Here is a 22,038-nt window from a genome sequence, read left to right on the forward strand (position 1 = left end):
AATCTGCGGCAGTTAAACTGCTACAGATCTATGCATATATACAGATCTATGCATATATACAGATCTATGCATATATACAGATCTATGCATATATACAGACCTATGCATATATACAGATCTATGCATATATACAGACCTATGCATATATACAGACCTATGCATATATACAGATCTATGCATATATACAGATCTATGCATATATACAGATCTATGCTTATATACAGATCTATGCATATATACAGATCTATGCATATATACAGATCTATGCTTATATACAGATCTATGCATATATACAGATCTATGCATATATACAGATCTATGCATATATACAGATCTATGCTTATATAAAAAGACACTGAATTCTGCATCTGTCGTGTTTTGTATGGAAGTGTGACTTCTGTTTTCAGTGGGGCTGGTTTTAAAAGTAGAATATTTGGGCTGGTGAGGTGACTCAGCAGGTAAGGAACTCACATGATGGAAGGAGAGAACTGACTCCCACACCTTGTTCTCTGACCTTCACACATGCACCATGGTATATGCCCCATCCCAAACAAACAAACAAATGTGATTTTATAAAGGTTATTTATAATCACTTTCAAATATAATGGCGAGTAATCGGCTGTTGTTGGGTGGTGGCTCTTCTAGCCCATTCTGCATTTCCCTTTGCTTCCCAAATATGAGGTTAGGAATTCTTTTGTTTTAAGACCGTGTTTCACCTGCCTGAAACTCCTGACATAGACCCAGCTGGTCTCAAACTCACAGAGGTAAGACTGCCTTTGCTTCCTCAGTGGTGAAATTGATTGCAGGGTGCAACCACTCCCAGCCTCCAGCCTCTTTAAAGAATAGTTTTGTTCTTTGAGAATCTTATATGTTCATACAATGTATTTTAACCATATTCATCCCCGCTTAACTCCCCCTCGCTCCTTCCAGATCCACCCCCACCCTATTTCCCAAGCTTCCGATATTCTTTAGAGTAGGTGCCACCTCTAGCTGCTTGGCATCTCATGAAAAGGTGTAGTGAAGATAGACTGCAGTCAGAAATGGCTTTTGTAATCTCTGTTCCATGCCAATCATACGGTTTACAATAAGCTTGAGATAAAACACCCAGGAAGCAATTGCTCATGCTTCTTTCTGTGATGCATAGTCTCCAGGAAGGGTGGAGAAGCCTCCCGGTGACACTTAACGCTGTACTGTGGCATTCCGATATTAGATTGCTCAAACTTCAAGCTGGGGACGGACTTGCCTGGCATGTGCGAGACCCTGGGTCCAACCATTAGTGTCACAAAGGAAAGGTGCTCAAACGTCTGCGCTTCTGAAACTCGGGTATTGGTTTCTGAAGGAGGCAGACAAGACCTGTATGGCGATCTGTGCCTGTCTGTATACAGTCTTATCCCATGAACCTTCAGATAGTGTGCTTAGGAGTCCATTTTAAGGGCGGTGGTGGTGCCTTTAATCCTAGCACTTGGGAGGCAGAGTCAGGTGGATCCTGTGAGTTCAAGGGCAGCCTGGTCCACAGAGTGAGTTCCAGGTCAGCCAGAGATACATAGAGAAACCCTGTCTCAAAAAACCAAAACAAACAAAAGTCCATTTTAATTCAGACATTTCATTCTAAAAACAAGATTAAAGAGCCCTTCCAATGTCTTCTTTCTATGGTGGCAGTTTGGAATCTTAAGTTTCTTTTGGTAATGATGTGGTTGAAAGGAAAAAAAGGAAAAAAATCTGTGACAGAATCAGGTATTGGCAAGCATTTTCCCAGTGTTTTGTTTTGCTTTGTTTTGTTTTGTTTGTTTGTTTGTTGTTTTTTTTACAAGACAGGGTTTCTCTGTGTAGCTCTGGCTGTCCTGGGTCTTGCTCTGTAGACCAGGTTGCCCTGGAACTCAGAGATCCTCCTGCCTCTGCCTTCCTTAAAGACATGCACCACCACTGCTCAGCATTTTCCCAGCTTAATCTGTACACAAATCTTTAAGTATGACTACACAAACATTAAAGAAAGCAAAATATTTCATTAGCATGAAAATATGTCAGGTTGGTGTAGCTCAGTTGGTAGAGTGCCTGCCTAGTGTACATTCATAGTGATCCTCATGCCTTAGTCCCCTGAGTCCTAGAAGTATAGTTGTGAGAATTATACTACTTAGGTAACTTTGATTTATTTTTAAATTTTGTGTGTGTGTGTGTGTATGTGTGTGTGTGTGTGTGTGGGTAACTTTGATTTATTTTTAAATTTTGTGTGTGTGTGTGTGAAAGAGAGAGAGACAGAGACAGAGACAGAGAGACAGAAACAGAGAGACTCTGAGGCTATCAGATGTGAGCCATCTGATGTCAGTCCGAGACTGAACTTAGGTCTACTGCAAGATCCCTGTGCCATCTTTACCATGGAACCATCTCTTTGGCCCCTTAGACTAGCTTTTTGAAACTGGTTTTCATTTGGAAATGACAGGAAACAGGGCCTTTGTTCCTTATTAAAAGGAAGGACATACTGCGTACATGGGTTTCCTACTCTGGCATTCAGCTTTGCTGTTTGTCTTTTCATCTTAACAGATACTTTGGTAAAAGGCGTCAGTGGGATTGTAGAGGGGCATCAAACCTTGGTGAACTTCACCAGCTGCTAAGTGACATAATGGTCAGAAGATTAAAGAGTGAAGTTTTAAGCCAGCTGCCCCCTAAAGTCAGACAACGTATTCCATTTGACCTTCCGCCAGCAGCTGTCAAGGTGAGAGCTTGTATTTACTTGAAAGCCTTACTTTAAACATTATGAATTAAGCTATTAAAGATTGTATATCATACTTCACAGAAAAGAATGTTTTCTTAAAACAGGTTTGATTAGTAAAATGTCTATTGGTTTTTTATCATTTCAGGAAAAGCACAAGAAGATTTTAATTTTAATTATCAAATATTTAAATTTGTTCCTAGTGATTCAAAACATTTCTACTGAATATAGGAAAAAACCTCTGTAATTTTAAAACTATATAGTACTAAGGATTCATGATATAATTAGTAAGAGATACTGTGTTTCATGTTCTGTGCATACACATACACACACAAAGCTGGGGCTGAGGCTGGGACAATGGCTCCATGGGTGAAATGCTTGCCATGCAAGTGTGAGGACTTGGCTTGGGCATCTCAGAACCCAAGTAAAACTGGTGCCATAGTAGGTGCATCTGTAATTCCAGGGCTGCCGAAATGAGATGGGCGCAGAGACATGAGTCTCCAGAAGCTTTCAGGCCGTAGCAGTGAGCAGACCCTGTCTCAATGAGCAGGGAGGTGAGACCTACACACTAGTTGTCCCTGACCACCCCCCACATTTATGCCATAGAGTGCATGAATACATGCATTCATGTACACACAGATAGAGACACACACATCACACACATGAAAAAAATTTAAGTGTAAATAGCTGTATCGTAGAATAACTTGAATATAGCCCTGTTCTTAAAATCTGAAACCCAGTGGTAACATTGCAGGATGTAATATTTAGCATATATGAAAGCCAAATGTTTGTTTTCCCTGTTCCTCATCTAGATTTAATTTTGGATAGCACTGTACCTATACAGTCTCTGGATATAATTGAGTGAACAAGAAGTTTTTCATTGTTACATCTTAGAAGTTAAATAAGTGTCTTATAAATGTTGGATACTATGGTATTTCTCAAACATGATCTTATTTTCTTTATCTGCTATTTTAACATTAGCAAGATAAATGAAATGAAGAATCAATTTATGATCATATTATAGTTTATGTAATTAATGTTTCTTTCATCCTTATTCTTGTTTAAATAATACATCTTACTACCAATATAAATTGCACCACCCTGTTTTCTTATGTGTTCAGATCTTTCTCACTTCATACACTGTTTTTAAAGAGGAAGTTTCAGTTGTTTGAATTATGGTGTGACATAGCTTGTCACTGCCTTCTCTCATTAACATCGACATGTGGCCGGTCTCTGCATTGTGAGTTTTAAATGATCACATTGATATCTATGGAAATTTTTTTATAACTTTCTATCTGGAGAAGGAGGAAGTAGGACCTGCTGCATGATTGAATGAATTGTTCTGTTTTTGATGCTATATTCTTAAACAATGTTGTTCCTTCCCATGTAGGAACTGAATGTCAGCTTTGAAGAATGGCAAAAACTAATGAGAGCTCCAAATTCAGGTGCTGTGGAGACAGTTATGGGATTGATAACGTGTATGTTTAAACAGACTGCGATTGCCAAGGTACTCCTTATTGGGCCATTATGTATTTGTTTTCATAAAAAGTTTTCAATATGTTTTAACTTACCTAATTGGTTACTTATATGCTACAACATGACTCTCCCAATTTTTAATTATTATGGAAAACCAAACTATTGAAAACAGATAGCAGTATGAGAAATATTACTTTTTAAAGTTTCCCATTCACGCCTTATTTAAGGATGTACAGATGATCCTCTTATTAGCTTTTGGCAATGATTCCTATATGATTCCTGCAAATAATCTTTTTAAAAGGTTGAACCAATCGTCTTTTTGTTTTGTTTTGTTTTGTTTTTGTTTTTCAAGGCAGGTTTTTCTGTGTAAGAATTCTGGCTGTCTGGCTGGAGAGATGGCTCAGAGGTTAAGAGCATTGCCTGCTCTTCCAAAGGTCCTGAGTTCAATTCCCAGCAACCACATGGTGGCTCACAACCATCTGTAATGAGGTCTGGTGCCCTCTTCTGGCCTGCAGATATACATGCAGACAGATTATTGTATAAATAATAAATAATAAACATAAAAAAATCCCTTCTAGCCACTAAAAGTATTTAAAACAAATTCTGGCTGTCCTATAACTCACTCTGTAGACCAGGCTGGCCTTGAACTCACAGAGATCTGCCTACCTCTGCAGGCAGCAAAAAAATGTATAGATCGGAAACCTGCCCGTGGTTGTACACATCTTTAATCCCAGTACTTGGGAGGCAGAGGCAGGTGGATCTCTGTACGTTCAAGGCCAGCCTTAAGTACAGAACGAGTTCCAGTACAGCCAGGGCTACACAGTGAAGCCCCATCTTAGTTTTAAGAAAAAAAAAATGTATAGATAGGGACCATAAAGAGGGCTGGCGGTTGTTCTGGAGGATTTATTTGGGTTCAGTTCCCAGCACCTGCATTGTGGCTCACAACCATCATTTGTAACTCCTGTTCCAGGGGACCCTACTCCCTCTTCTGGCCTCTGTGAGTGCTGCATGCATGTGCTGCACAGATATACATGCAGGCAAGCTCATGCATGTAAAATAAAAACACATAGGTCATTAAAAATATATAGGTCAGTAAGGTTTACCAAATGTCTATAGTAAGGTGCACACCAGTGCAGTCTTGTGGCCATTTCTGCAGCACCAAAAGGTCTCTTGCCGCTCGCCATTTCCATTTCATTCCCCCAGCCGTGGCAGCTGCGTATTCAGTCACTACATTTTCACCATTCCAGAACACAGTAGAAAGCCTTGAGCTCAGTCTTTTCATGTACTATAAAGCTCTTAGTTTAATCCAGGATGTAACATAAGTATTTTTTTTCTGTTGCACCCTGTATCTCCTCCAATGTGTAGAAATACAGCTGAGTGTATTTTATGGTATCTTCACTAGTTAGTAGACTTTTACGGTATTCCAAGTTTTAGGATGTCCCTCAATATTAGGATATGCTATTATAAATAAAAATAATGTCATAATCCATGTAGTTGTGTATTTAGTCTTCATTTTCCTTTGTTTTTCATTATACTATTGTTATGGGGAGTACATGAATGCCAGATGTACAAGTCAGAGAACAGCTTCAGGAGTTGGTTCTCTCCTCTCCTTTCTATGTCAAAGTCTCTGGTTTCTGTGGCTGAACTGCCTATTCTGGGCTTGCTGGCCTGCAGACTTCTCTTCTATCCCCACCTCTCATCCTGCCTTAGGAGTTCTGAGGTTACAGGTGTGTGCCACCATATCCTGTTTACACGGATTCCAGGGACCAACTTGAAGTCACCAAACTTAACAAGCACTTTTACCTACTAAGCCGTCTCTCTGGCCCTAGACATCATTTTTATCTCTTGAGGGTAGAAATCTAGATATAGAATTGTGGTGTCAGAGAAACACATGCTTAACTCCCAAAACACTTTGCCAAAATGTTGCAGACGGTTTAACCCCTTTGCATTTCTGCTAGCATAGCCTGAGAGCTCCAGTTGTCCCACCTTGTGGTCAGCACAGGGCATTGTCATCTTTCATCTTTTGCAACTATGAAGTGCCTTTTTATTTTGTTTTCATTTGTTTGTTCCTAAGTCGATATTATGTTGGACATATTTTTATATTCTTTTTAGTTAGTTTTCTCTTGTGAGTTATCTACCTAAATTAGTCTCCTATTAATATTGGGTTATAAGGGTTCTTTATGTTGAGGAATGACTCTTCATACAAATATAGATATCTTTGCAAATTTTGCCCCCAACCCTGTGTATTCTATTTATTTATTTATTTATTTATTTATTTATTTGGTTTTTTAAAAATTTGTTTGTTGGTTTTTGAGACTGGTTCTTGCTGCATGGCACTAACTAGAACTTACTACACAGACAAAACTGGCCTAAAACTCAGAGATCACCTGCCTCTGCTTCCTGAGTTCTGGAATTAAAGGTGTGCACCACCATGCACTGCAGTTACCGACAGTTATGTCAGCTGCCATGGGATGCTAGGAATTGAATCTGGGTCCTCTGGAAGAATAGCCAGTGCTCTCAACCACTGAGCCATCTCTCCAGCGCCCCCATTTTTATTTTCTTAAATGCTGTCTTAAAGAACAGAAATTTGTAATTTTTAAATATTTCTTTTTTGGTTTTTCAAGACAGAATTTCACTGCAGATCAGGTTGGCCTCAAACTCACAGATATCCACTTGTCTCTGCCTCCCTGAGTGCTGGGATTAAAGGTGGGTGCCACCACCGCCCAGCAAATATTTCAATGTGTCCTTTTTATTCTTCTTTTCTTGATTTTTGAGTCCTGAGAAACTTTGCCTAATACAAATTTACAAAGATACCACATTTTCTTCTAATAATGCTATAGCTTTAGCATGCATATGGAATCTATGAAGATTTTAGAGTTAATTCTGTTTTGTTTGTTTTGTTTTTATTTTTGTTTTTAGACAGGATCTTAATAGGTAGCCCTAGTTGGCCTGAAATCTGGCGTTGAACTCACAGAGATCCTCCTACCTCTTATTCCAAAGTGCTTGGATTAAAGGCGTGAGCCACCACTCCCAGTGTAGAGTTAATTCTTTACATAACATAATGTAAAGATGGAGATTCAAGTTTTTTTTTTAAATTTAAGGTGTGTGTGTGTGTGTGTGTGTGTGTGTGTGTGTGAGAGAGAGAGAGAGAGAGAGAGAGAGAGAGAGAGAGAGAGAGAGAGAACAGGTCTCCATTCCTAAAACAGACCTCCATTATGCTGACAGTGCTCCTTGTGCCATCACAACGCTCCCTTGTCTTGTCACAAGCTTTTCTTGTTCTATCACAATGGCCTGATGCTCAGCCACAATGTTCCGTTGTGCACCTGTGCTCCCGTGTCCCCTCCCAGGGCACTTCTCTCTTACCAGAGTGCTCTGCTGTGCCATCCCAGTGCTCCGCTGTCACATTGCACTGTGTCGTTGTGACAAAACTGCTCTATCATCCTATCACAATGCTCCACGACTCTCTCCTGTGACAGCGCTTTCCTCAGGTGGAACAGCCTTCCCAGGGGTTGCCTACAGCCGTGGAAAAGTGTAGATGACTACATTATAAGTCATAACAAATGTATAAAATTTGCAAAATTACAGTTATGGAGAGGCAACAAAAATACTTTTTATTTATTATGTATGTAGTGTTCTACCTGAATTTTTCTCTGCAGACCAGAAGAGGGACCAGATCTCATTACAGATGGTTGTGAGCCACCATGTGGGTGCTGGGAATTAAACTCAGGACCTCTGGAAGGACAGCCAGTGCTCTTAACCATGACTATAAAATTACAGTGCCTCTCCAGTCCCAGCAAAAATAATTTTATGGCTATAAGATTGCATGAGGACTTGCTGGAGAGATGGTTCAGTGTTTAAGAGCATTGACTACTCTTCCAGAGGACCCTAGTTTAATTCCTAGTACCCACATGGTGCTCACAGCTGTTTGTAATTCCAAGATCTGACACTGTCACATATGCGGGTAGAACACCAATGCACATAAAACTTTTGTAAAAACTACATGAGTACTAAAGGGTTGCAGCATTAGGTAGGTGGAGAACCACAGCTCTAGTTCATCAGAGTGCTCAACTATGCAGTCACAATGCTCAATTGTTTTATCACAGTCCTCCATTGTATTATCAGTGTTCCATTGTGCTATCCCAGTGCTCCACTGTTCCATCACAGTGCTTCATTGTTCCATCACAGTGCTCCATTGTTCTGTCACAGTGCTTCATTGTTCCATCACAGTGCTCCACTGTTCCATCACAGTGCTCCATTGTTCCATCACAGAGTTCCATTGTTCCATCACAGTGCTCCTTTGTTCCATCACAGTGCTCCATTGTTCCATCACAGTCCTCCATTGTTCCATCACAGTGCTCCATTGTTCTGTCACAGTGCTCCATTATTGTGCAACAGTGCTCCATTGTTCCATCACAGTGCTCCATTGTTCCATCACAGTGCTCCATTGTTTCATCACATTGCTCGATTGTTCCATCACAGTGCTCAGTTATTTTAATATAGTGCCCCATTGTTCCATCACAGTGCCCCATTGTTCCATCACAGTGCCCCATTGTTCCATCACAGAGTTCCATTGTTCCATCACAGTGCTCCTTTGTTCCATCACAGTGCTCCTTTGTTCCATCACAGTTCTCCATTGTTCCATCAGTGCTCCATTGTTCCGTCACAGTGCTCCATTGTTCCATCACAGTGCCCCATTGTTCCATCACAGTGCCCCATTGTTCCATCACAGAGTTCCATTGTTCCATCACAGTGCTCCTTTGTTCCATCACAGTGCTCCATTGTTCCATCACAGTGCTCCATTGTTCCATCACAGTGCCCCATTGTTCCATCACAGTGCCCCATTGTTCCATCACAGTGCCCCATTGTTCCATCACAGAGTTCCATTGTTCCATAACAGTGCTCCATTGTTCCATCACAGTGCTCCATTGTTCCATCACAGTGCTCCATTGTTCTGTCACAGTGCTCCATTGTTCCGTCACAGTGCTCCATTGTTCCGTCACAGTGCTCCATTGTTCCATCAGTGCTCCATTGTTCCATCAGAGTGCTCCATTGTTCTGTCACAGTGCTCCATTATTGTACAACAGTGCTCCATTGTTCCATCACAGTGCCCCATTGTTCCATCACAGTGCTCCATTGTTCCGTCACAGTGCTCCATTGTTCCATCACAGTGCTCCATTGTTTCATCACATTGCTCCATTGTTCCATCACAGTGCTCCATTATTTTATCATAGTGCTCCATTGTTTCGTCACAGTGCTCCATTGTTCCGTCACAGTGCTCCATTGTTCTGTCACAGTGCCCCATTATTGTACAACAATGCTCCATTGTTCCATCACAGTGCTCCATTGTTCCATCACAGAGCCCCATTGTTCCATCGCAGTTCTCCATTGTTCCATCACAGTGCTCCATTGTTCTGTCACAGTGCTCCATTATTGTGCAACAGTGCTCCATTGTTCCATCACAGTGCTCCATTGTTCCATCACAGAGCCCCATTGTTCCATCACAGTTCTCCATTGTTCCATCAGTGCTCCATTGTTCCGTCACAGTGCTCCATTGTTCCATCACAGTGCTCCATTATTTTATCATAGTGCTCCATTGTTTCGTCACAGTGCTCCATTGTTCTGTCACAGTGCTCCATTGTTCTGTCACAGTGCTCCATTATTGTACAACAGTGCTCCATTGTTCCATCACAGTGCTCCATTGTTCCGTCACAGTGCTCCATTGTTTCGTCACAGTGCTCCATTGTTCCATCACAGTGCTCCATTGTTCCATCACAGTGCTCCATTGTTCTGTCACAGTGCTCCGTTATTGTACAACAGTGCTCCATTGTTCCATCACAGTGCTCCATTGTTCCATCACAGTGCTCCATTGTTCCGTCACAGTGCTCCATTGTTCCGTCACAGTGCTCCATTGTTCCATCACAGTGCTCCATTGTTCCATCACAGTGCCCCATTGTTCCATCACAGTTCTCCATTGTTTCATCACAGTTCTCCATTGTTCCATCACAGTGCCCCATTGTTCCATCACAGTGCTCCATTGTTCCATCACAGTGCTCCATTGTTCCATCACAGTGCTCCATTGTTCCATCACAGTGCTCCATTGTTCCATCACAGAGCTCCATTGTTCCATCACAGTGCTCCATTGTTCCATCACAGTGCTCCATTGTTCCATCACAGTGCTCCATTGTTCCATCACAGTGCTCCATTGTTCCATCACAGTGCTCCATTATTTTATCGTAGTGCTCCATTGTTTCGTCACAGTGCTCCATTGTTCCGTCACAGTGCTCCATTGTTCCATCACAGTGCTCCATTGTTCTGTCACAGTGCCCCATTATTGTACAACAATGCTCCATTGTTCCATCACAGTGCTCCATTGTTCCATCACAGTGCCCCATTGTTCCATCACAGTGCTCCATTGTTCCATCACAGTGCTCCATTGTTCTGTCACAGTGCCCCATTATTGTGCAACAGTGCTCCATTGTTCCATCACAGTGCTCCATTGTTCCATCACAGTGCTCCATTGTTCCATCACAGTTCTCCATTGTTCCATCAGTGCTCCATTGTTCCGTCACAGTGCTCCATTGTTCCATCACAGTGCCCATTCATCCATCACAGTGCTCCATTGTTCCATCACAGAGTTCCATTGTTCCGTCACAGTGCTCCATTGTTCCATCAGTGCTCCATTGTTCTATCACAGTGCTCCATTGTTCCATCACAGTGCTCCATTGTTTCATCACAGTGCTCCATTGTTCCATCACAGTGCTCCATTATTGTACAACAGTGCTCCATTGTTCCATCATAGTGCTCCATTGTTCCATCACAGAGTTCCATTGTTCCATCACAGTCCTCCATTGTTCTATCACAGTGCTCCATTTTGTTGTTACACTTCATTCTTCAATCACAATGCTCCATTGTTTCATCACAGTGCTCTATTATTGTACAACAGTGCTCCATTGTGCTATCACAGTGCTCCATTGTTCTATCATAATGCTCCATTGTCCTATCACAGTAATGTTTTCTAGCTCCATCCATTTTCCTGCAAAATTCAAGCTGTCATTACGTTTTTCTGCTATGTAGTACTCCATTGTGTAAATGTACCACATTTTCCTTGTCCATTCTTCGGTCAAGGGGCATTTAGGTTGTTTCCAGGTTCTGGCTATGACAAATAAAGCTGCTATGGACATAGTTGAGCACATGTCCTTGTGGCATGATTGAGCATCCTTTGGATATATACTCAAAAGTAGTGTTACTGGGTCTTGAGGAAAGTTGTTTCCTAATTTTCTGAGAAATCACCACACTAACGTCCAAAGGGGTTGTACCAGCTTGCATTCCCACCAGCAATGCAGAATTGCTGTTCCCTTTTCCTCTCTCCAGCATAAGTTGTCATCAGTGTTTTTGATCTTGGCCATTCTTACAGGTGTAAGATGGAATCTCAGAGTTGTTTTGATTTGCTTTTCTCTGATGACTAAGGATGTTGAACATTTCCTTAAGTGTCTTTCAGCCATTTTAGATTCCTCTGTTGAGAATTCTCTGTTTAGGTCTATACTCCACTTTTTTTTAAAATTGGATTATGTGTTCTTTTGGTGTCCAATTTCTTGAGTTCTTTGTCTATTTTGGAAATCATCCCTCTGTCTGATGTGGGGTTAGTGAAGATCTTTTCCCATTCTGTAGGCTGTCATTTTGTCTTGTTGACCATGTCCTTTGCTTTACAGAAGCTTTTGTGTTTCAGGAGGTCCCATTTGTTAATTATTTCTCTCAGTGTCTGTGCTACTGGGTTTATATTTAGGAAGTGGTTCCTTGTGCCAATGCATTCAAGAGTACTTCCCACTTTCTCTTCTGTAAGGTTCAGTGTGGCTGGCTTTATGTTGAAGTCTTTGATCCATTTGGACTCGAGTTTTGTACATGGTGATAGATAAGGGTCTATTTTCATTCTTCTACATGTTGATATCCAGTTATACCAGCACCACTTGTTAAATATGCTTTCTTTTTTCCATTTAATATTTTTTTGCTTCTTTATCAAAGATCAGGTGTTCGAAGATGTGTGGATTGATATCCGGGTCTTCTATTTGGTTCCACTGCTCCTCCTGTCTGTTCTTATGCCAGTACCAGGTTGTTTTCAGTATTGTAGCTCTGTAGTAGAGTTTGGAGTCAAGGATTGTGATGCCTCCAGAAGTTCTTTTATTGCGCAGAATTGTTTTGGCTATCCAAAACAATTTGGGTTTTTTTTCTTTTCCAAATGAAGTTGAGAACTGTTCTTTCAAGGTCCTTGAAGAATATTGCTGGGATTTTGATGGGCATTGCATTGAATCTGTAGATTGCTTTTGTTTAAACTTTTGTTTTTTAAGTTTTATGTTTGAAAGACATTTTTATAGGAATGGAAATGCAAAACATAAAAAAAAGCATTTTCCCGTGCTGTAGTTCTGGGTTGGTCGTAAGTTCTCATTTGATCAGTGGTCACTGTTACCATTGTGCTGACAGTCAGACACATCCCACTCCAGCTCTAACTCCATTTTACTAACAGACAGCGTTTTTCTTGCTGTTAATAACCATGTGCTTGTTTTGTTTGCTTAGCTGTCTTTGTACTTAATGCTAAATACGAAACACTTCTTTAATATAAGAGAAAGAGCTCTCGTTTGTTTGTTTGTTTGTTTGAGACAGGGTTTCTCTGTAACTCGTTTTGTAGACCAGGTTGGCCTCGAACTCACTGAGATCCACCTGCCTCTACCTCCTGAGTGCTGGGATTAAAGGCATGAGCCATCACTGCATGGTAAGAAAGAACTCTTTAGGTGATTTTTGTCTGTATTAAGAAGCTGTAGTTGTCAGTTGTGAGTGATGGTTGTTAGTAGGAAGTTGACATCTAACTTATTAAGACCCTTGAAAGAAAAGAGATTAAAATCAACTGTCTCCAAATTGAGTTGCAGTCTTAAAAATAAAGTGCCAATCCCTGGCACTCAGCTTCTGGAGATTTTAGTCATCCTTCCTCCCTTCCACACCAGAAGCTCTGTTTTCAGCCACCAATGTATTTTGGATGTTTTTCTATTCCTGGATACAGCATGAAAACATTAGTTCCTGTTGTTAAAAAATTGGGATGCTCAATACATTCCCCCCATATGTTATTGAGTTCCAGTAGCTAAAGTCTGCTCTAACTCTGAATAATACAGTGTATCCACCATGTAGGTTAAGTGGGCTTATTATGAGTTAACTAGTTATAGGCCACTTTTGTTTTCTATGACAAAATGTGTTGCTGAGTTCTCCCATACTAGTTTGAAAATTGAATTGAAGTCATAGAGATTATAGATTGATTATTACAGTGTATGCATTAATGTTGAAGCTTCATTTTAAAAACAAAACAAAAAAGTGTAACATTGAATTCTTATTTCACCATGCTGAAGGGGCATGATGAAAATGGTACGGTGTCTACTTCTCAAAGAATCTGAAGCCTTTTGGAGAGACCAGTGAAATAAATATTCACCTACAGAAGGCTTTGCTTACTGTTTCAAGCCCAGATACTGTGGACGCACCCAGGAGAAGGGTGCTGAAAAGATGCCTTGAGGAATATGTAAGTAGATGTAGCTAGTCAAAAAGAAAAGGTGAGGGGCTGGTGGAGTGCAGTTCCAGTAGATGAAACGGTTTGTGCATCCCACAGAGATTGCTGAGAACTGGTATAACCAAGCAACCAAAACTAGTTAGGCAAGCACCCCACCACTGAGCTTTCCAGTTCCAACAAGAAAGACCGTTTTTTCCTGTGTCTATTGTATCTTATAATACTTAGTGTGAATGCAGTTGATACAAGGAGGATTCCTCAGAATTAGAATCAGCATAATAGTCTCTGAGGAGGCGGCAGATATTCAGGGCTGGAGAAATGACTCAGAGGTAAAGCAAGCATACTGCTCTTGCCGAGGACCAGACTTGGTTTGAAGCATCTGCATCACTTGGATCACAGCTACCATAATTCCAGCCCCAGAGGATCCAACACCTTCTTGTGAGCATCTGTAGCAGCATGTATATACATAATTTAAAAAAATCTTTTTAAAGATCTATTTCTTTTATGTGTGTGGGTGTTTTACCCATATGGGCACCATATGCATGCAGTGCCTGTGGAGGACAAAACAGGGGTCAGATCCCCTGGACTGGAGTTACAAAAGCCACCATGTAGGTGCTGGTACCGGAGCCCATGTCCTCTGCAAGAGCATCAAGTGCTGTTAATCCACTGACTTATCTCTCCAGCCCTCGGGTAAATCTTTTTATAAACAAGATGTATGTAGTATATTTGGTTCAGCCAATTATCACTTATTTGGGGGCACATTACAATATTGTCTCATTTTTAGAGAAAACTATTTAAAGAGAAATGCCAGTTTTTTAATGAAGATTACTAAAACCAAGCCATAATTTGAAACTTCCTGTCACTTTGGGGATAGTAACATTCTTCCCTGCCTTATTGGCTGAAGGGAAGTTTCTTTAAACATGTTCCCTTAAGGTACAAAGTATGTTTTCTATTTAATTGCTTTAGCAGCTTAACATGAGTAGAATCCCACTTAAAGATGCAGTGAGGGATAATAAGGTCATTTCAGTTCTCCAGTGCCTCGGAGGAGCCAAGGCTGCAGAGGGCCTGTTCCTCTGCTTTATCTGTGGTTTGGGAAAATGTCAGGCTCTGAACCAGGAGCAGACAGCCTGCCTCCTGTTCATTAGTAGGAAGCAGTCAGCAGCAATCAATAAAGTACAAATAAAACATGAATCTCGTCTTAGAGGAAACAGTTTCCTATAAGGAGTCCCAGATGCTTAAAATCTGAGATTAGGGCTAAGATGCCTCAGTGGTTAAAGTGCTTGCCATGCAGACATAAAGCCTAGAGTTGGGGTCCCCAGAACCCCTGGAAATCTAGGATGTCTGTCATCCCAGCCAGAGGACTAGAGGAGGGTTCTTTTGTGCCTGCATTCCCTACCAGCTATGACTGTTAAAAGAGAGATCACTGTGACACTTGTTGAGCTAAGGAATACTCTGCAAGATGGGACACCTCAACTGTAATAGGGAAGAGAAGTTGCTCAGTTTCAACTACAAGGACAAGTGGGAATTTGTGTAGGTGAAGACGAGAGTGAGTGGATGGCAGTTGATTAAAGGAGACATGATGGCTTGGGGGATTCTTGTAAAAAGTGATCTGACTGAATTTTAAAAAAATAAAATAAAATATTTGTGTATGGGGACGGGTACTCATTTATGAGTACCAGCATGAGAGTGCCATGGTGCACACATACAGGTCAGAGGAAAACCTAAGTATCAGTCCCTGTCTTCTGCCTTGTTTGAGATAGGCTCTCTTGTTCACTGGTGCTTGTGCCAGGCTGGCTGGCCTGTGAGTTTCTGGGGATTCTGTCTCTATCTCCCTTCTCACCATCAGAGCTCTGGGATTACAGATGCATTCTCTTGCATCCAGTTTTACATGAGTCTGGGGGAGTCCTCCTCACTTTTGCTCACTGAGCCAGCTTCCTTCCCAGTCTCCTGACCCAGAAGGATTCTTGCCTTTAGGTTGCCAAGAATTTACACAGCCAATATAGAAGGAGGAGCTAGGTTAGATCACCAACTGACCACTTATCGAGTGTGGAGGATCCTGGTAACAGACATAGTAGGAATCTTCTGGGATTGAGTAGCAGGTCCGACATGGCCAGGAATTTCACAGAAGGCCTTATCTGAGAGCTGGAGAAGCTGACTAAAATTTGGTCTTGCTGTCACCTCTCTTTATCCCTTCCTTTGTCTATTTTCTGTTGTTATTATTTGATTTAAGGCTGACAATTTTAAATAACTTTCATCAGATTGTCAATCAATATAGTGTTTTTTCACTTTTTATTTCACAAAGTATGACATATACCTCTTTACTTTTAAACTATTTGAAAGTTGCTGGGTGGTGGCGGTGCACACCTTTAATCTTAGCACTCAGGAGATGGATCTCTTTAAATTTGAGACCAGTCAGGTATACAGAGCAAATTCCAGGACAACTCCAAAGCTACAGAGAGACTGTCTCAAAAGAAAAAAAAAAAAGAAAGTTGAGGCCAGAGATATGACTCAGAATAGCTTTCTGCTCTTGCAGAAGTTCAGTTCCCCCACCTATACTGGGCATCTCATCGTGAGATGTAACTCCCTCTTCTGGCTTCTGCAAGCACTTGCACATATGTGACATTCATTCACACACACACACACACACACACAAATAACAAAAAACGTTACCAAATGGATGTGACAGTACACACTCCACGGTCAGGGGCAAGCTTATTCTCATGGGCTTCATGGCCAACATGCTCTGTATAGCAAAACCCCATTTCAAACAAACAGTTAAAAATACTGTTTCTTTAAATAAGATATATAGTATATGGTCTCCACTTATTATCAAGGTTTTGACCTAACAGACAGGTATTCATTTCAGTAAAATAAAATAGTTGTAAATTCACGTTTTTTCTAAAACTAGCACAAAGCCTGAGCCAGCATCACCAAGGTATTGATCCTTACCAAGGCCACCACCACACACACCTACCAACATTACAAGCAAATGCTTGTTCAGGTCATTTAAAATCTGGCAGTGCAATGGCGTTGATAGTTAGTTAAAATGAAATATAGTAAAATAATATAAAATGCATGTAGGATACATTTTACAATGCCAACCTGGGTCATGGAGAGATGACTGAGTTAAAAGCGAGTACTGCTCTTCCAGAGAACCAGAGTGCAGTTCCCAGCACCAGCTATGAAGGGTCTGATACCTCCGGCTTCTGTGGGTATCCACACTTATGTGCATGCACATAATTAAAAATAAAATAAATCTTTGCAGAACAAAATAAAATGCAAATCCATGTCATCGCTAATTTCAGAACCTAAAAGAATCCTTAGTGTCCACTTAACTATGTAGGTATTTTATATTCCAAATGTATTCACTCCTAGAAATCAACATCTCAAATGTTGTTTAAGTTCTTGTGTCAGTCTAGCTTAGTTTATCTCTTTTAAGACTAATATTTTTCTTTTTTTGAGACAGGGTTTACTAGGTAGGTAGTCCTGACTAGCCTGGAACTCCATGTAAACCAGGCTAACCTCAAATTCACAGAGATCCACCTACCTCTGCCTCCTCCATGCTGCATCTGAAGTCATACTCTGTAGAAGACTTATGTTAGAGGAGAGCCGCTTGTTTGTCCTGGCTGCCCAGAGCCAAAATAATTACACAAAAACTGTATTAATTAAATCACTGCTTGGCCCATTAGCTCTAGCTTCTTATTGGCTAACTCTTACATATTAACTTAACTCATTTCTAGTAATCTGTGTATGGCCACCTGGCTGTGGCTTACTGGCTAAAGTTTCAGCGTCTGTCTCCGGCAGGGCTACATGGCATCTCTTTCTGACCCTGCCTCCTTTCTCCCAGCATTCAGTCTATTTCTCCCCGCCTAGTTCTGCTCTGCCCCACCCTGCTCTGCTATAGGCTCAAAGCAGTTCTTTATTCATTAATGTTAATCACAGCATACAGAGGGAAATCCCACATCAGACTTAACTTTGGAAAAGCAGCTCTATGCATACATTGAAAGTTTTAAGCATGTCTTTATGTGCATGCACACATATACAACAAATAACTTTGCCCTTATGAATTTTTCATTTACATGTTGTGCAATTAACTCAAAATTCCATCCAATCATCATTTAAAAATTGTTCATCAGTACTGGAGATAGATGGCTTAGCAGTTAAGAGCACTGGTTCTTCTAGAGATCCCAGGTTCAACTCCCAGCACTCACATGGCAGCTCACAACTGTCTGTAACTCTGGTTACAGGGGATCAGACACCCTCACACAGATATACATGCAGGAAAACACCAGTGCACATAAAATAAAAATAAATTATTTAAAAATTATTCTTCAAATTGTATGTATGTATATAATATATCTTGATCATATCCACCCCACTCTTCATTACAACTCCATAATCTCCCCAAGGACATCTCCCTCCTGACTTTAAATATAGTGCACTGAGTCCAGTTAGTGCTGCTCATGGGTGTGCAGCTGCACACCAGTGCATGGGCCACAGTCTCAAACATGGCTGCCTGCCTCCCAACTGTCAGCAGAGCCTCACCTAGGTGTGGGGTCTGAGGTGTCCCTCCCTCATTCATGCTGGAGTTGTAACTGACTTGGTTATACAGGTAGCCACAACTGTTGTGAATTCACATGTACCAGAGCTATGCCGTGTCCGGGGCACAGCTCCTTTATAGCATTGCCCCATCCTCAGGCTCTTCTCATTCTTTTTTCTGAGCCTCGGACTGAGGTGGGAATGGGAGGGCTTGACGTGTGTGTGTAGATATAGATATAGATATAGTTCTCACTTGGGAAGAAGGCATGTGAGACCAGGTTACAACAATTGTTCCATTTGTAAATCTAGATTTGTAATGAATGTTCCCTTGACATATTCCAGCTTGGCATGTACTTACCGAAAGGCTTATTCCAGTAAATATAGCTCTTTAGGCAAACATGCACTTTATTAAAGTGCTTCAGTTGCCATGACAACATATCTAGACTTTATAGCTGCTTGTTTTGAGAGAACTTCTTTTCCACTTTCTGAGGCACTGACATCTAAAGCTTTTGCCAGCCTCCAGACTCACTACGTGATGAATTCCATTGTTCAGAAAACACAGGCATGCAACATACAGCAGAATAAACCTTGTGAGGCTTTGTAGTTAAAACATATAAATTTTAGGTAGGCATTTTTAAATTTTTTAATTTAAAGATTACTAAAGCTGTGTTAACAATGGAAAATAATCACTTCTAAGGGTAAGTCCCTTAGCTTTATTCCCCATTTACTGCCACTTCCAGTTCTTGTGGAAGCTGAGTGCTGGTCTTTGTTTTGTGCTAATTCATTCAGTCTCAGCCTTGCCTTCGTAGCATCTTAGTTTGCGGCACAGCCTCCTTTCAGTTTCAGCCACGTCGCTTTACTTGCCAGTAGCCTTGATAAAATGTCACCTCCCATGTCTCTGCCCCCTCCCCAGATGCAAACCTGTCTCTTATTCCCATCCTTCCATCCCAGTGGTGTAATTTTACTAACTTTTAAAGTTATGCTAATTTTGTTCTGATCAGGATTCACTACATATGTTATTAGACCCATGTTTAAAATATTTTCAGGTGAGCCTTGGGATATATACTGTTAGTTCATGTTTTATGCCATGTAATATTCTAATATGTTATATAATATTTAAATCAGGGCAGCATGTAGTGCCTTGTCATTTTTTATGGTGAAAACATTTAAAATTCCTTCTTTAGCTCTAGCTTTTTGAAATGTGCACTTCGGTATCCGCAGCTGCGTAATAAGCAGCACACAAGAATGTCTTGCTTTGTTTTCATTTATTGAGCTTTCTTTCCTCTGCGACTCATTTTATTTTCTCTCAAGATTGTCACCATCCTTTTTTCTCCTTTCTCATTTCCCTCCTTGTCCTCCTCTTCCCTCTTTTTCTCCCCCCTCTTTTCTTCTTTTTCCCCTCTCCTCCTTCTTCCCCCTCCTCTCCTCTTCTTCCTATTCCCTCCCTTTTCCTCTTTCTCTTCCTCCTCCTCTTCTTCCCTTCCTCCCTCTCTCCCTTCCTTCCTAACGTCTAGATATCAAGCCTAGAAATTTGTAAACACTAGGCAAATATGTGCTTTGTCCCTGAATTATATACCCAGTCTTTCAGTATCTATTAATACAACTTTATTTTAATACTCACAATTTTTATTCACTGTGCCTACTCCCTGATTCACTTGTGTGCGTCTGTAGCACAACACTTGAGACTGGAACATTTATAAACAATGTAAGGTTATTTAGCTCACAATTCTGGAGGCTGGACATGAGTGTAGAAACCTCATAACCTTTTTGACCCTGTCACTCACCACTGTTGCATTGGGGATTACATGCCCAGTGCATCTTTTTTGAGCTTGCCTTCACACCCTACTGCTTACCCTCCATGCAGGATTCCACTCATTCCTGTTTTACCCCCATCTGAATAATATATTCCAGTTTACTGCCAGGATGGGTGCTGTCTGTACCTGTAGCATGGAACATACATATTCAGGATGAGGCCCAAGCTGTGCACAACCCTCTACTTCTACATTTCCTTAGCTTGTCCCCGCTCTAGCTCCCCCTCGCCCTATCCCTCCTGGGCCTTTTACACGGCTGCAGTAGAAACCAGGTACTCCTGTGTATCCCACATTGCCAGCTTAGGATCTCCCAGGATGGAGAATCAGTTACCAGGCATCGTGTACTTCTTAGCTCAGGGATGGCACCGCCCACAGTGAGGGAAAGCGCCACTGTCTTGTCTGCAGGCCAGTCTTATGGAGACAGGTTCTCAACCGAGAGTCTCTCTTCCCAAATGACTCTAGCTTGTATCGAGTTGACATAAAACTCACCAGCACTCTCCTCCATTCTAGAAACAACTAATTTTCCATTTTCCCTGGCCTTCTTCCACTTTTCTAACTGCCTTTCCCTAAATCTACCTCACTATCACAATTTAAGAAGGGGAACCAAGTTTTCTTCAGCCTTAAATTTCAGCCCTAGTCTTCTTAGAAACCTTTATTTTCTTCCTTTTCCCCTTAATCCTGTCCTTTTCATTTGTTTAAACTGCTTTAAGAACCATCTTCTAAATCAGGCGGTGGTGGCGCACGCCTTTAATCCCAGCACTAGGGATACAGAAGCAGGCGGATCTCTGTGAGTTCCAGGTCAGCCTGGTCTACAAAGCGAGTTCCAGATCAGCCCAGGGTTGTTAAACAGAGAAAGCCTGTCTCAAAAGAAAAACAAAGCAACAAACAAAACCAAAAAAAAAGAACCATCTTCTAAACAATGGCACCATTCTTCTACCCATTCTCATGTCTTTTTCATTCTCCTTTCCCTCATTCCACCTGTGGTGTTGTTTGAGTTTGAAGTGCCACCCCAATCTAAACTCTTTCTTGGTACCGGTGGGCTCTGAGGAGGTGCTGATCTCATCAGGGACTGAATTCACTTAGGTTTTTGATTTGGTAGCATCGCTGGGAGTGGTTGTGAGAGCCTAGCTGAAAGGTGAATCAGTGGCAGCACGCCCTGAAAGGTGTGTATCTAGTCCATGATGCCTCCCCCTGCTGTGGAGCTGCGGGGAGATGAGCTGACCCCCACCGCAGGTTGCCTGCCATGATGCTCTGCCTTCCCAGTACTCGGAGCTGACCAGGGACTGAGAGGAAACTTGGCACCAAAATAAATTTCCTATGCTTCAAATGGATTTCTCCGCGGCATTTTGTCCCACCAAACAGCAGTGCGCGTACTTGGGTAGCTTTTCCACACGCCCTGCATGTGGGTTCCAGTTTAGTAGGCTGCCAAGAAAACACCAGCTGGAGGCCATGGAGATGTCTATCTAAAGATACTTCCTGGGGCCGGGAGCTTTCTTATTTTTCCTTTATTAAAAGTGACATGGTGCTTTATTAAAAATTTTGATGATGTTAATAAAACCTGACTTTAATATTTAGGCAGGTGCGGTGAAGGACTATATTAAGATGTTGCTCCAGAATGAGTCACTTAAATTTCTGGTCTTTGCTCACCATTTAACTATGCTCCAAGCTTGCACTGAAGCAGTCATCGAAAACAAGGTATTGTGATATTTTTCTATAAAATAATTTTTAGAATGCATATTTTCACCATGCTGAAAATCACTTTTAGTCCCATGATTTATGTGGATGATGTTTTTGTAATATATTGTTTTATCAATAATTGAATATTTTCTTACAAATTTTAGTAATATTATAAATACCATGGTATATTGTTTCTTCTTTTTATCAGTTTTAAATTTTTCCTTTGTCCAGTTGATCTGAGTTGACGAAGCTGTTCTGTCCTGACTCCATAAGGGAGCCCTTCCCTG

At 41.2% G+C, this 22,038-nt stretch overlaps 1 protein-coding gene across 2 annotated transcripts in view; it reads left to right on the forward strand.

The window, feature by feature from the left end:
- The window catches only part of Zranb3 (zinc finger RANBP2-type containing 3), a 148,442-nt gene that overhangs the window by 84,633 nt on the left and 41,771 nt on the right, over positions 1–22,038 (forward strand). For both annotated transcript variants that reach the window (XM_087906571.1, XM_087906572.1), the window contains exons 7-9: positions 2,539–2,710; positions 4,098–4,214; positions 21,650–21,769. In XM_087906571.1, the coding sequence (XP_087762697.1) occupies positions 2,539–2,710; positions 4,098–4,214; positions 21,650–21,769 (409 nt within the window). The remainder of the gene's footprint in view (positions 1–2,538; positions 2,711–4,097; positions 4,215–21,649; positions 21,770–22,038) is intronic.

Source organism: Myodes glareolus, chromosome 5, assembly GCF_982192425.1.
Source record: "Myodes glareolus chromosome 5, mMyoGla1.1, whole genome shotgun sequence".
NCBI classification, from domain to species: domain Eukaryota; kingdom Metazoa; phylum Chordata; class Mammalia; order Rodentia; family Cricetidae; genus Myodes; species Myodes glareolus.